This window comes from Apus apus, chromosome 2 (assembly GCF_020740795.1).
Source record: "Apus apus isolate bApuApu2 chromosome 2, bApuApu2.pri.cur, whole genome shotgun sequence".
Taxonomy (NCBI): Eukaryota; Metazoa; Chordata; class Aves; order Apodiformes; family Apodidae; genus Apus; species Apus apus.
The window spans coordinates 92,498,137-92,514,631 of record NC_067283.1 but is presented as its reverse complement, the minus strand read 5'-3'; the positions used below and the strand labels follow the sequence as shown (position 1 = coordinate 92,514,631).

The window sequence follows — 16,495 nt, the reverse complement described above, 5'->3', positions numbered from 1 at the left end:
GCTTCAGGCTGGACTAGATTTAGTGAATGGGCAGTAGTTTTCATATTTTTCTTCAGAATTTATCTGCCATCTATCACTGGTGGTAATATCTAAGCATGAAATTTGTCAACTATGGAGTCTGTGAAGTTTAGATGCATTATGTAGACACATTATGTAAATATACCATTTTGATACATTATGTGACCTTTTCCATTAGCCAAATAATAACACTCCAGAACCTGACCGAGGCCATCATTTTTCATCAAATTTATTTTCTCTCAGGCACCCAGGAACTCCTTCAGAGATTAAAAACTACTAAACACAAGGTTTTCTACGATCACCTGCTATGTTTATTAATATACTTCATGCTTCTCAGTATTTCTCCCCCCTGGAAATTGGCATTAAGCTTTAAGAAGAGACATAATGATTTGCCTAGACCTCACAGCCAGTAAAATGTGTCTACATGTATTTTAAACACCTCCAGGGATGGTGACTCTACTGCCTGTTCCAGTGCCTGAAAAATTTCGTTACTGAAAGGGCTGTCCCAATACCCAATCTAAACCTCCCCCGGTGCAACTTGAGGCCATTTCCTCTTGTCCTATCACTTGTTACTAGGGAGGAAAGACTGGCCCTCACCTTGCTACAGGTAGTTGTAAGAGAGCAGTAACATCTCCCCTTCAGCCTCATTTTCTCCAGAATAAACAACCAGTTTCTCCAGTTCTCTCATCTGCTCCTCCTAAGATTTCTGTTCCAGACTCTTCACCAGCTTTGTTGCCCTTCTCTAGACTCACTCCAGCACCTCAATGTCCTTGTTGAGGGGATGGGGGGGGGACAAAACTGAACACAGTACTTGAGGTGCAGCTTTACCAGTGCTGAGCACAGGGTGATGATCGCTTCCCTACTCCTCCTGGCCACACTATTTGATACAAGCCAGGATGCCACTGGCTTTCTTGGCCACTTGGGCACATTGCTGGCTTATATTCAGCTGGCTGAATATCCCCAGGTCCTTTTCTGCTGGGCAGCTGATCATGGTGCATCAAATTACACAATTGCACATTACACTGCAGAAAAGCTCAGGGAGGACTTCTGGTGCTCACAGGGAAGGTCAAGAAAGGTGGTTTACAGAGGAGAAGCAGCAGGTGCTCAAAAGCACAGCAGATTGTAAAGTAATGGTGGTTTGTGAAGTATCAGGGATACATGGTGGTATGAAATCAGTAAATAAAAAAAGTCAGTGAAAGGACAGCAAAAGCAGGCCAGCCACAAGACTGGCTGAGGAAAGGGTATGAAGGCACCTCAGTTCTCACAAGGCAGCAGGGGTGGTACGTGAGAAAGAACTGGGCAGTATGTAGAAAGGTCTAGATGTGGACAGGGCAAAGAGAGAGCTCTGGCAACCTTCCAACTCCTTTGAGGTTAAGAAGGGCACTTTCCTTCCTTCCTGTTTTCCTATTCTTTAGACTGGTGTACTCTTTACCCACACACTGCTGCTACCCTGTTCCATGTTCAGATATTAAAAGCCAAGACAGCATATTTCTCCCAGAGATTTGTCCTGATGTTGTGTCTGCATGATGTGTAGCCAGAAAGACAAGAAGAAAAATACCCAATAATTCTCTTCCTACCCACCCTCTCCCCCCAAAAACTCAACATTTCTCCTCCAACTCCCGAAAAACCAAACCCAAAACCAACCAGGCACACTTACCTCTCTGAAAACAAACTTCTGGTTTTCAGGAACATTGTGGGCATTTTCTTGACACAAGTACATTGTCAAGTAGTCAGTCCCTGAATCAACTGCTGCACAGACTTCTGGCTGTCGGGTGTTGTAACGTATTTCATTATGGGATGTGTACTCGAAAAACTACAAATCCAAGAGAAATAAGAAAGGAAAATAACCATTTTGTATACATACAAGAAAGTACTTGTAAGGAGGATATACTAAGATACTATCATTAAAGTTGCTATTGTATAGAGAAATTCTGCCAAAAATATTCAAGCAGCTTTAACTGCTACTGTTTGCTTACTGTTTTACAGAAAATCAATCTCACCACAGCACTGCTTTACTCTGGTAGCTCTTAAAATGTATGAAATGCTGAATAAATGCCCTGGAAAACAGATGCTCTAGCATTAAAGAACTTACAAATTTTGACTTTAATGTTCTGTTTCGCTTTCTAGATCATCCTTAAAAATAGGATGGACACTACTTTTATAGCCTGACATTATGCCTTCTTAATTCAGTTGTCACAAAACGAAGTTACTTTAATTAAGGAGTTGCTCACTGCATAGTTCAAATGCAGTTTGGTCAAGGTTCACTTCCAGTTGCTAAGTACTCGGAATGCGTAGTGATAAGCATCTTATTGTGTAAGATTTTAAGATATTATTTGGATTAAATCAGCTACAGCTGCTTTTACACATGAACAGAACTTTATATTAAATACAATTTACTGGCTTTGCTTGTCATACAGTATTCTACAGGGGTGTTCTGAAAATACTCTAAAACATCTTGGCTTTTGTAGCAATTACAGCTGAAAACTTCCTTAAAATTGTTGTATTTATCATGGACATTTGCCAAATTTTGAAATTCATTAAAGAGCAGCAAAGTTTGAGAGTTGTTTGTAGCTAGCATGCTTGTAAATAATTTATAGTACCATAGTGCACGGATGTGAATTTAGATCTGATTTAGACTATACTCAGTAGGACAGAAGAGAGTTTTATACACATCAGAAAATTGCTTGTTACCAAAAGTATAGCTGCATTAGTGGAAAGAAATAAAAGGATGACGGACAGAAAGAATCCTCCTTTGTTTTGTTTCACTCCTGGAGAAAGAGACCATAAGACTTCATGAAGGGGGCTGTACCAATTCAGAAATGTTTCATATGCTTGAATTTACCACAAAAACATCCTCAGCAACAACCAAGGCTAATTGACCTTGAAAGAAAATCTGGAAATGAGTTTTAACGTAAAGAGGAATTACAAAGTCTGCAGGCACCGATTTCCAGGTGTCAGAGTTCTGATCTATGGTGATGGCAATTGTTTCATGAGATCTCCTCTGCCCTTCCTTTATCACAATCAGGAATTTCTCTGCCAAGGCACCTGTCACAGCTGTACACAGACCAATGTTGTCCACTGTGTCAGCTTGTGGAGCTCAGTGGCTTTTCTTTGGGCAGTGATGCAAGTGACCCTCCCACCCCCCCAGAACTAACCTGTTTGCCATCATTCATTTCTGGTAAGCCACAAAGGGCAGTGAGTGTTTCAAGAAAGCAACTTCAAGACTGAAGTCTACCTGCTGATGTAACACCCAAGAGACTCTGATTTCCCCTTGAAACCTATTGCTAGGTCTGTTCCTATGATGTCGGCTGTGCTGCCTTTATAAAATCTGGTTTATGCCAGAAATTTCTCATCATCAACAAAAGTAAAATGTGATAACATTGGCCCAATTTTCTTTATTATTTATTTATATTTGTTTTTACCACAGTAGGCATTTCATTATTCTTTTTCCTTGGCCTTCGGACTTTAGTTCCCAGGTTCCATATGACTGGCACATGGAAACCCTGCCTCTTTGGGCACCACAGCAAGCTGGAAGGGCATTCATTTAAGCCTATGCCTTGTGATTAAAGAAAAACTTCAATCCTGCTCATCTGTGTCTGGATGGGCACTTTTCTTACAGCTGCCACTTTTACAAGGCCACATTTAGAGACTTGCTCATGAGTGTTTATATGATATAATAACTCTCTTTAGCAATTTGTATTCAGTATCAGTGAAATCCTGCAAGCAGCTGATTGTAGCAGATGCATCAAGAGTAGATGGAGCAGCTACTAGGTCAGAGCACTCCTTACTACTGACATCTTTCCTGAATGGCCTCTTGAGGGTTTGAATCATATTTTGGAGGAGAAGAGCAAGTAAAATGGCTAATTTCTGGAAAACATTAAGGATTTGGGTTATAGTATTAGCAAATAAGCACTCCTACCTCCTTGCCCAATTAATTACAGTTCTTTACCCTATACTGTTTCAAATGGAATAAAGACCTCAGGCTTCAGGCTTTTTCAAGCTCCAATAACACATGAGGTAAATCCCTTCCTCCTCAAATGCTTAAGTGTTTTTTAGTGCTCTTTCCTTGCCCAATGCATTCTGTGGGCAGAAAGGAAGCATTTTCAAACTGATCCATGGCCCAGTAATTAGCAGCCTTACAGCATTTCTTTCCTTGAGAGCCCGTAGATTCCATTAAGTGCGACTAGGAAACTTGATGAGGTCTTTTACCCAATGCCTACCACTTCTGAGCAATCTATGGGATAAGGCCCACCATACCAAGAAGGGTAATGGGCTTTATTAGTGTTGAATTCAAAGGCTTTCATTCTAGTCTACTGGAGGAGACACTGCCACAACATCAGCAGCCTGAGGTGCAAGCAGTGTTTTGTGTATTTTCTGCCTCTCTTCCATATACACTCAGCTCATATCACCAGTCATATCCTCATCTTCTTGCTATAATGAAGACATTGATTTTAAACAAACCACCATTAGCTTTCTTACTGCTTACATGACAGCAATTCAGAAGGACTAAAGGGAAACCTCTCACGCCGTGGATTCGAGGAAAAATAGAAACAACTTACCAGTGACCTCAGTTTTCTGAGAGTGGTTTTACTTACTAACGCAGGTGCTGGACTTTATAAATAATCAAGAGTAAGGAGCTCTCTCATCTTGGCACAGTGCACACAGATATTCAGAGGTCACTTTAAGTGGAGAATTGCTTCCAGTGAAAATAGCTTTTGCAGTTGTCCCCTACATAAACAGCCACCTGCTACTGGCATATCATGCCAGAGGGTGGGTGTACTGGAGTGTAAGACACATATGGCTCACCAAGTTAATTTTCATTAATGTTAAATCCTACCAAGATGTTTTTGGATAATAACTTCACTGAGCTGCAAGAACTCCTTTCTACCATGGGACAGTGTGAATGTGCAGCAGGGAATACTATTTGAGGAAGAAAGTGATGAACGGTAGAACAAACTCAGCAACTGAGTCAAGGGATGACAAGACTTACAGAACAAAAACGGAAGCTAATCAGGAAAGAAAAAAGGCATGTGAAAAGGAGGAAAACATGACTTAGTGTGGTTAGTAATATGAAGGAATACATGAGGGGAAAGACAGAGGAAGGGCATTAAAGCATGACTGGAGTGACAAGAACAGACCAAAGGAGAGCAGGCAGAAGAAAAAGCCTGGGATTAGGACAGCAGGTTCCCTTCCAAGGGAAAAACAGAAGTTAAGGGCTGCCTATTGTCAGTAAACATCTGTGAAACTCTGTGGTGAAGTACTGTGCTCTCTTTAATGTTGATACAACTAGAGGATGACCAACCTTGTCACTATCAGTTCCATTAGCTGACAGCAGTGGATGTACATGTGGGAGATTTGACTGTTCTAGTCCTGACACTGTCAACTGCCAACTGAGCTAAGGAATTCACACCACCAGGAGCAGCCTGTTATCTTTTGACTGTCAAAAGGGTAGGGACACAGGCAGGAAATGGAGAGAAACGTCCTCCTAGGTTTCATAGCTATTTGTGAGCCAGAATAAGGTGATACAAGTTCAGCAATCCTGATTTCCATGTCCCATCTCACTTCCATATCTTATTTTATGCTCCCTCTGTTCCCCCAACCAGAGCTCTTCCTGCTGTCCTCTTTGTCTCTTTCAACTATTACCTGCCCATTTTGCTAATACTGTTTTGGCCTATTTTCTGTGTTTGGCATTCCTTCCTCAGGGTCTGCAATTCCCTTGTGTCATCTTATATTTTCTTTTTTCTGTTTATTTGCAGTCAGGATGTTTCTCTGGCTCCCTGGATACCAGCAGAGGGAGCACGAATTGCACAGCTCTCAGAGCATGGCTGCTCCTGGTCTACTGCTTGCTATCACAGCCAAGCAGAGGCAAAGCATCAGTAGCAGAAAAGTGAGAGCATTAATATCCAGTGATGTGATAACTTGGCAGTAAATTCAGTTAATCTTTTAGTGTTAGCTAAACAAAGGATAACTGTAAAAATGTCGTCTCTCAACAATTCATCTCTGAATTGTACTTCTCTTGCCTTCACCTTTTATCCTACGCCTTTATTTTTTCTTGGTAGAAGGGATAAAATTTAAATTAACTTTTTTGCTCAGAGAAATACAAAACCGATTCAACCTCTCTCCTCTCTGTAATCTGTAATCAAAGGAAAAGAAATAATCTATAAATACCTTTTGCATGTGACCATGTAATTCCATACATGAAATACTTCTTAATCGGCAAAAGCAATCAACTCTTCCTCATAAGGAAGTGGCTTAACTACGTTATCTGATTATTAGGTGTATAGAAGTATGCTTAACTTGGGCATGAAGCTGAACTGAGGGAGTAAAATTGGTTGGTGTTGTGTGGCTTAACAAGCTTAACATACATCTGTCAGTACTGAGATGCTTTGGCTTTTATGACACAAGATTCTCCTCCTGCCCTCTCCTACCATCTTGGCCTCCAGGACAGAAACATGGAATCATGGAATCACAGAACTGTCAGAGTTGGAAGGGACCTCTAGAGATCATCTAGTCCAACTCCCCCACTAAAGCAGGATTGCCTACAGCACATTACTCAGGACTGCATTAGGAAAGTTACGACATAAACCAGGCATAATCTAATAAAAAAATACTAAATAATAGTTCTAATACATAGGGCAATAAAATTGCTATCAGAAACAAATCTACTTCAATTTAAAATCTGAGGCACAGTGCTCAGACTGTTTGGTCTCCTTTTCTCATTTACAATGCAATTCATATTAGAAACTCTCTCCTCAATACAGACTTGTTTTTCACTCCTTGAGCTTTTGTGTTTTTTTAAAGTAGAGTTCAGAAAAATAACGGATACACTGCTTATCTGTCACATCTCTGGTTCTTTTCCAAACTTGTTTTTCCTTTTCTAACTGAATGTTTGGATTAATTTCCTTAAAAAAAAGAAACAGTCAAGCCATCCAAACTGTAAATGCTTATGTACTTAGTCTCAACAAGTCTACGTATTTCTCCTCCCTTCCCCACTAAAAGCATGCCATATGGTCTAATCTGGGTTAGAAGCCAAAAATGAAGCTAGATAGGCAAGTACATGTTACATGCTACACATCAAATACCAAACCTTAATTCCAGAAGGTGACCACTCCAAACCATGGAAAACAGCCTTTGTAGATTGGCACATGGTGCCCCACAACACCTCTACCACAGCCTCAGGCAGAGAGCTCTATGGGTACCATAACTGACCACTGCTGCACACAGTTTCAATCAGCATAAAGACAGAAGCAAGCATTTTCAGCTTCAGAAGTTAAAACCAAGGAGCAAGAATGAGTATGTTAGAGGGGATACCTGTTCTCCAGTATTCCAGAGCCAGAGACCAGGAGAATACTTCTGTACAGTGGAGCACAAGGGAAGACACAATCCAGAAACTTTTGCGCAGTTAAGACAAGGATGAAGAGGAACGATAACAGACACAGGTAGAACTAGGTGAGGTTTGCAATGTTATTAAGGGCTTCGGAGACGTGGACAGACAGAAACTCAGAGATGTGCTGGTCTGCTCAAGGCCAGCTGTTGATGAGCAAACATTGGCCTACAAGTGTTACAGCTGCATTTCTGTACTATTAACCTCTGCTAATGCGCTCCATGGAAAGGCATAATTAAGGTATGGATGAGTTCCCTGTTCTGAGTAGGCATGTCTTCAGAATGAAGAAAATCTGACTTGAAGACAAATCAAAATTAAAAGCATTCAGTGCAAGAGTAAAAATTAGACCTAAGATCACTTTGCTGTGGCAACATACTCTCTCAGCCCTACTGCAATGCCTTTACCACACTTTTCTACATTATAATGATAGTGTTAGTCAAAGTGAAAATAAAACACGAATCTTACCTGATTTTGTCCCATACCATGACATGGGTACAGTATGACCCTCTGTCCAGTTACTTGATGTTCATTTGTAGGGTTATAATCAAAACAGAAGTTTGCCATTCCTCTATTCTTCAGCTAATTAAAAAAAAAAAGGAAAAAAAAAGATAATATTTTAAAGCATTAATCTAAAACATTAATGGGAAGATATGCTGTAGTCACTTTACACCCATCCTGCTGGGCTGTGAGGTTTGTATCCCAGAACTGGTGCAAATTAACTGGAATAGATCAAATGAATCAAATGGTAACATCTCTCTGACTAAAGTGAAATGGAACTGCTTGGACCATCTTGACTTCGGGCATTGAAGCAGCCAGACACAATGGCTTCCCCAAGGAATGACACCACATATTTGCAAATGAAGTAGGTAGGAACTATGAAAAGCTGTGTTGAAATCAAATAAGCCAGCAACTCATGCAGAACAGAAGTCTGCTATGTCTTTTTTCTCCCCTCAGGATCTGCGTGTTCAATTTTCTTATGAAGACTACATACTTTTCTCAGTTTGTCAAATGGGAGATGTTAGAAGGATTTGTTCTCAAAAAGAGTACTCTCTTGCGGCTGAGCAAGCAGACAGATTTTAAGACCAAAAATCATGAAAATAGGTCAGATGAATCTTTTGAAAGTGACACTAGGTATGATATTAAACTTTCTTTACCAGTGTTGCTGATTTCTGACACAATAGGTCCATAACTTTTAGATTAGTTTTAAAAGATTAAGTTACCTGATTTTAAAAATATTAGGTTAATTAACACGGATTTGCATTGAAGTATTCAGGAAGCAAAAATAACTGAAAGTAAGTTAAACAATGCCTTAACAATTACTGACTCCTACTATTAGCCACTTCACCAAATTTCAAATTACACAGAGCAAAACAGGTTCTGTAAACATAGGTTCAAGCTGAATGCCCCTGTTACCAAGCGTACTTGTATCACAGACAGAATAAGCAGAGTAAATCTCAGAAGAGTTACTTCAACAAAGTGTAATTTCAGTGCTTCTCCCTAGTTGTGATACTTGTATCCTCAATTCTTAATGTGGAGAATGAACGGACATGAAAGGATTACAGAAAGCTAAAGCCAAACTAACAAGATAAAATGCTGCAGGACCCAAACCCACCACAGAGCAAACCACGTAAGTTGGAAAATTAAATACTTGTGTTCTACATATATTTTGCTTTCCCAACTTCTACTTTCATTGCTACCTGACATCTTCTTTCCATTGCTTTTTGCCTACTCGCACTGAAAGACAGCCAAGCCCTCAGCACTCTGCATGCCTGGGCTGCCAGCCCAAGGCAACAGCGATACACTGGGGGCTGGGGAGGACCACCAAGCTGCCATTGCTTGGGGCCCCTCGCAGGGCTGCTGGGGCAGTGAGGCTCTCCTGTCAGAGCCAAATGTATAAATGTAGGACTGAAGCCCTACCCTCACAGGCTTTGCCTCTTAATTCCTCTCTGAATATATAGTCACTATGCATTTGGTATAGTTTTTCAGTACAGGATAAACGAACATCTGAATTTGGTGTATGATAACATTCATTCTTAGTTTTAGTGCCCAAGTTTACCAGAAGCAAAACAAACCCTCTGGGTACCCTTTCTACAGAAAGCACTGCTTGTTTTGATGGAAACACACTAGACCTCTACACCCCTCCTCCATCTGTCAGAAGAGGACATTTTGTTTATCTTCCTAACACTAGGCAAGAATTACAATTACGAAAACAGGAAAGAAGAGTGTCTTTTGGAGATTATTTTTAACAGAACAACATAAACCAAACAATAAGCTTCTCATGTTTCTACATTCTACATCAAGAAATGTCAACTTAAAGTCATAACCACTTACAAATGGTAATTGTATCTCTAAAAACACAAACTGGTTTTGGTTGTGGTCAGTGGTTGTCCTCAGGACCAGAAGGTCTCTCATTAGTATGTTTAACAATGCATGACTTTGCCTGACTGTCTACTGGCTCCAAGGGAAGATAAAAGCAGCAAAGCCCTTATCTGTGGTGCCCTTCCAGGAAACCCAACACCTTCACTACTGCTCTGAGCATGAGCTTTTCACTCTCAGGCCCCAGCACATGCTCAAGCACAGGCTCTCTTTTGTGTTCTGGAATTTCAAATAACCTATTTTAAAATGCCATGCAGCACCAGAACTACTCTAACTTTCCCACACACATTACACGATGCCCAAATATAGAAAACAAAACAAAAGTTGTGTAAAAGATTACTAACTTAAGCTTAATTTCAGATAGCTTAAAACTGAGCCCATACTCCCAGGATGCTACCACGTATGTTTTCTCATTTTTCTCTTTCATGCATAAATGGTTGTGATACATGCAGACATATTCCTAAACATACACGGTCCATATTTCAACCTGATTCTTTTAGTATGTTTTACCAGATATTGATAGACATTATTTTATACCCCTAATTCATTTGGAAGCCTAACAGATATAAAAGGCCTAATTTGTGGGAATAGTGCCTACTGAGCTTTTAAATTACCTGATCTGAAATGACAAAGATTTGAAAATAATCAGATTCTCAAATCTGATTGCCGCATCATTAAAAAAAAAAAAAAATAAAATCCGCCCCCCGTTCCAAGGCAGAATAGTGTATGAGAGAATTTGTGAAAGTAATATTTTTCCCTTGTTAAATGAGAATACACAGTTTAAATTCCTTTTACATGCAACAAGCTCTATCAAAACAGTAATCATCCATTCATTTCTGAAGCTATCTTTGTTCCCATATACACCACAAACAAGTCATGCAAGAACAAAATTTTCTCCATGACTTACCTTAATTCTTTTGCAGAATGCTGCATTAGAGAAACAGAAGTAAGAAAAAATGTTGATCACATTACCATTAAAACACACAGTTCAGCTGTAGTAAGTTTTGCCTATGCAGGATTACTGGCTGCATCTTTCTACAATCTTTACCTCCTATTGAAACATTGCAGGTGTATTTGACAGTGCCATTTAGCATGCTGTTTACTCTGTTTGGGACAGGTAATAATCAGCAACTACTGAGATATTCACCTCAGACCTTTATCCCTTACTGCTTGAAGAAATGTAAATCTGTTGTTTCCTAACCTCTGGACACTTGCATATAACAATACAATACAGACGGTATTCTGCAAATAATTCTTAGGGTTTGGGGTTTTTATAGATAAAATCTATTTCATATAACAACAAGCAAAGCATCAACAACAGATTTTTTACATTAAAACTTCATTACATTAGTGGTAAATACAGCCAGTGGAGCACAGCCAACCTTTCTCTTCATCCACAAAGTAGATCAGAATCCTCTTTATTCCACCACAGTGGTACTGGGGGCTGATGCATTAGTGGTATGGACAGATGATACTGGGGGACATAGCAAGATGTGAATTCCTAACAAGCCAACAGCTTCAGGTGTAACCTTTTACCTCAATGGTAATCCAAGCAGACACAGGGAATGATTTTATTGAGTGTATGCCCTTTTCATATCACCCTTTTTGGAAAAAAGATTATGATTATCTTCAGATTTCTGTTAACTTCTTAAAAGCAATGCTGAAATGGGTATGCAAGTTGATGACGAGGATCCTTGGAAGTAGCCAATTATGAGACACTGCTGTTGGAATTCAGTTGCTCACTCCAGAAAGTCCAGATCTCTCTAGAAGGCTCAAGAACATACAAGCAAGTCTCAAGTGACAGCATGTTCACTTAAGATTAATATCAAACACTTGATTTTCTCCCACTTTCTTTAAAAACGTCTGTCTCAAGCTTTCCTGTGACAGGCATCAGATCTCCAGGTCTAGTCAGACATAATCTTGGGTACCGATTCAATCTCAAGTGACAGCATTACAAATTGTATTATAACACAGTTTTTGAAGCAGACCCTAGAGGAGGCTGTTTTGAAGGCTGATACCTCTGAGACCTTGTAACACCAGACATGCAATAATCTTTCTGATTACATAACTTAAGCCATATGGTTAAGATTTCTTATTCTGTAAGTCTGTCCATATATATCTTTGGTTATTTACATAGTTTACAAAATGGTCTCTCTCATGTCACAGTAAAACAAAATTCTTCATTGATTTAAAGGCTTAAAATATTTCTTCCTGATTATTTGTAAGGTTTTATCTAGTCTAAATTAAAATAAAATTCTGACTAAGCATGTAGAAATTCACTGAAGATGAGATGGGCTTGGCGAAAAATGTGGAAGGAATCTGCCAACAGAACAATGCAAGTTTTTCATCACTCAGCTGATTCAGTCAGCCGCCGACAGCTTTAAGGTAGTAAAAAGAGCCACTGGCTAAATAGGCACAAGAGGCATCTATCAGCTTAGTTGCTTCACCTTCAGCTGGAAGAAAGATCAGCTAGAGACTGAGAAGAACAAAGTAAAACTCGTATCAGAACATCATGTGGTCTCATGAACAGAGACTTAGGATTTGCCCCTACAAATAAGCTATGCAAAAAAGAGAACAGCCTTTGCAGTTCTGGCAATTTATTTTTTAAGTTGACCATGCAGTTATCTTTCTATCAAATGCTGCTATCTCATACAGCAATTGAAATATTTTCCAAAATTTCACATCCTGATGGCCTTTGTAGTCTTAATGTTTGAAATTTTATGTTTTGAACTCCACTCCACTGTTCCAGTACTGGAACTTTACTAAAACAATTTGACTTATGTTAAAAAACATTTTAGGAATGAGAACATTTGCAATCTTGATAATATTCTTTCTCAAGGTATGATATTGTTCAAAGTACTGAGAGAAATTAGTTGTGGCATTCCAGATTTATTGATGCTATACAATTTTGGTATAAAGTGTACTGATTTTACTAGTAAGGAGATGCATTTCCCTCATTTCTAGGCCTCAGGCAGTTTGTATGAATGCAAACAGCTCAGGCAAAAATATTCAGAATTCTGAATCTTTAAATAAAGTTTTAGGCAGCTAACCTTTCAGACAGCCAAGCTCAGTACAGACAGTAAAAATTTATCTATGTATCAGGAGAAAAAATTTAGCAGCCAGTGCATGGCATTAAGTGCTGCCCAATAATTCTTGCATTTTTTCCAATGACATATGGTGGACCTATCAGTGATGTTAGATTTTTCAACTTCAGTATAAGATTTTCAAGGGAGGGATAAATCCCCGTATCTCTTTGCAATCTCCTTGAAGAATTAAATTAAAGCTAAGCCAAGCTGTTAACAAAGCTGACACTTTAAAACACAGTGTTTTTGTGAACCAGAAAAGCACTTCATGGTTAAGGCAGGAGTAAAGAACACAACCAACGAGTCATTGAAGTTAGCAGATGGGACTCAATACCCCCAAATCAGTTGAATCAGGAGGTATCATTTTTGCACTGCCACCTTCTTAAGAGTACAGCTGTACTCTAAGCACATCTTATATTCTTCCTGCCAAAAAAATGGTTTATTCTTATTATGCTCACAACTAGATGACAGTGGTTAAGAATTGGTTCTAAAGAGATATATAAAGCACACCTAAATTATGCCGTAGATAACTCAAGCAGCTCTGAACAAGAATTATCTCTACGTATTGTCAACAACTTTCCTGAGGATGAGATGTGCAGTTAAATAATTAAAGAAATTGCACAAATCCCTTCACCTCCCAAGAAGGCTGAAGTGCTATCACTGCCATCAGTCTCGGCTTCTTTTGGAGGGTGAAGGGTGGAGGTAGTGGGGAGGATAATGTTACTGAAATGATTCTGGAAGGTTTGTCTCATAACATCTTACTGCTTTAACTGTCTCTGACCTTGTCAGTTAGTGATCCACCACTAAATAACTAAAAATTAACCACTGTTGTACTGAGGTCTGTTCAAGGTACTGGGTAATGGTGGATATTACCTTTCATCCTAGTGTTCACTCAGAGATCCCGAATCAAGTGCAAGCTCCAGGAAAAATGGAGGAGGGGGGCTACTCTCTCCAAGGCTCCTAAGGGCTTTGCTGCCAGGGGATGCACCCCCTATGGGAGCTCCTACAGCTCCCTGTGTGAAATAGAGCTCCTTGTGGGAAACTGCAGCATTTCCACATGCGGATCTTTTCTGTCCAACAGGCAATGAAGCTACTGAGGGGAGACTTGGTTCCTGCATGTTTTGCACGCCCACAGTGACCAGGTTTTTTTGCTCTACTTGAAGGAGATCCAGCAGAAACTGAGTAACTGAAGTGCAGATGGCAGCAAGACAAGGCTGTTGTGATAAGGGGTGGATGCAATGCAGCAGTGTGGGAACGCAGCTTAGCTAGATCTGCAGGGTGATTGAGTTATTAGCAAAAGTACTTCTAAGACAACGTGGCACTGTTAGTCAGGAAGGTATTTTATACATCATTGCCTGGCAGAAAGGTGCAGTCTTGTCTTACTAATAAGACATTCAGCAGATACCTGCTGATTTTTCAGAGAAAGCAGGTATTTGCTGCATCATCTCTACCTTCATCCTTTCCAAATGAGATTACAGTAATGTGATATACGTGGAGCCCTTGTTTATACTTATTTGTAAGCTGCAGATAGCATAGAAAGTTGTCAGCTCTTAAAAAGAAGAGGATTCTGATGTTGAACCAAGGAAAATTGCTTGTGAACCCATGCTGATCTGAAGTGACTTCCAGATTAAAAATTTACATGGTTGTTTGACATACAGAATCCTGTATGATCTGAGAAGACATCGCACCAGCTGTCTTTCCCATCATCAGAGCATCATTGTTTTAATCAGATAAAATGTGCAAATATACGTTTCAAAGAACAATCTTTCCATTTTCAAGTCAACAACTACAAACTAAAACACTTTGGTGCTCTTTTTTTTTTTTTTTGCTATGCAACGTTTCAAGTCCTTCTTTGCTGTCTTTAACACTGCCAAGATGTCATGTGAAAGTTGTAATTCATGGCAACATTACCTGTTCTCCTACACCTTTTCACAGAACTCCTTCATAAATGGTGTCTTCTCAAATAAAGATTCTGATAGAAATCACATTTTAAACTCTAGCAATTTAAACTGAATTCTACCAAAATCCCAAGCTGATTCTGGAATAAAAATACCTTCATACTGAATTAGTAGGGGAGCTCAGAGAACTGCAAGGAGGCCCCTTCTCAGCAGCCACGTACCATACCGAAGAAACCTGGTCTGTCCTCAGGTACATGAAGCTCTGGGTACACATTCTCCAAGAACCATTTGAAGTCTTTACATTTCAGCTTGTCTCGAAGGAGTCTCCTTTCTGTCACATCTCCGTATGGTTCCTGAAAGAAGAGGAAAAAAAAGAAAAAAAAATTAAAAATCTCCAACCAGAACAGATGCTCTCTTTTAAATTATCTACATACAGTATTAGGAACCGTATGCTGAAGTGATGGGTATGACTTTTAGTTAGGAAAAATCTCCATGTTTGGGTGCTGGATTTGATTTCATTATGCTTGCATTTGTTAAGTTTTGACAAAAAAGAATTGGAATGGTGCGCATCAAACTCTAAAAGAATGTAGGAGACAGTTCATCTGAGAAACCTCCTCAAATCCACAAGTAAGGAAGTCCTTGAATACAGATTGCTGGGAACTGAGAAAGTGTATTGGAAAATAAAACTTCTTTAGCTGGATAATCAGATATGCAAAAGCAGTTAGTGAGTCTTAAGAATTTCAAGTTATTCCACCATTCAATTGGAAATTACCTGTACAGCCAGTTTTACACTTAACTGATGAAATTTGTAAAATCTGCTAATGTTCCTTTGAACTTCATAGTTTTGGGGGCTGGGAACTATGAAATCTTAAACCTCCAGAGAAAAACTTTCATTGCTGACTTTTCCCTGTCTATTGATTGGAGCAGAGTTCACATCTTTTTATGTCTGTCTTCAAAAAATCTATTTATACACTGACTAGGGACTTCAGACAGTCAGACATGAGATACTGTTTGCAGCCCCCAGATTTTTACAGGTCACTTGACACACTCTTTCATCAAATATATTTGCATTTCTCAGAGCTGTGGACATATCACTGAAAACACAAAGCAGAGATGCCTGCTTGAATAAACAAACAGCACGACATATTAGCTCTGAGGTCTGAACATTGATCTTGAAATGAAACTTTATGGAACCAAAATCTACAGCAATAGCATCAATCATTTTTCCATTATGCTGTGGAACTGAGTATTTGGGTTAGATGAAGTAAAAGGGACTAAACTCAACTGCAGCAACAAGTGGAGGACAGGTAATGACAGAAACCAGAGTGCATTTGTGGCAGGTTTTATCTGTGCAGCAAACCGCATGAGTCTCAGCTTACATCCACTGTGTTACAATAAGCCAATATGCAAAGCACTTGATACTGACACAAAACTGTCCTTTAAAGTTCTGTCACGATAGACATCAGCTACCCAGAACTTTATAAGAAAAATTGTCAGTATGTGTTGCTATTTTCTCTTTGCACATCACAAGCAGAATCAGCCTGGCATTGCCTGTGAGCTTCACTCGTTGGATAAACAAAACCCTTATTTCTCTCAAAGTCAGACTCTAATACTAAAACCTAAATGGCTTTTATGATGCTGAAGTAAAATAATTATTATTACAAATGCATGGACTCCAATAATTATCCAGTTTAATCCAAGAGAACACAAGACGGAAGCTAACCAAATTCAGCTTC

The 16,495-nt window shown here is 39.4% G+C and overlaps 1 protein-coding gene across 2 annotated transcripts in view; it reads right to left on the bottom strand.

Moving 5' to 3' along the window:
* Positions 1-16,495, bottom strand: part of GALNT12 (polypeptide N-acetylgalactosaminyltransferase 12) — a 94,258-nt gene that overhangs the window by 44,141 nt on the left and 33,622 nt on the right. For both annotated transcript variants that reach the window (XM_051609248.1, XM_051609247.1), the window contains exons 7-9: positions 14,981-15,112; positions 7,868-7,981; positions 1,676-1,831 (exon numbers count right to left, since the gene is read on the bottom strand). In XM_051609248.1, coding sequence (XP_051465208.1) covers positions 1,676-1,831; positions 7,868-7,981; positions 14,981-15,112 — 402 coding nt within the window. The remainder of the gene's footprint in view (positions 1-1,675; positions 1,832-7,867; positions 7,982-14,980; positions 15,113-16,495) is intronic.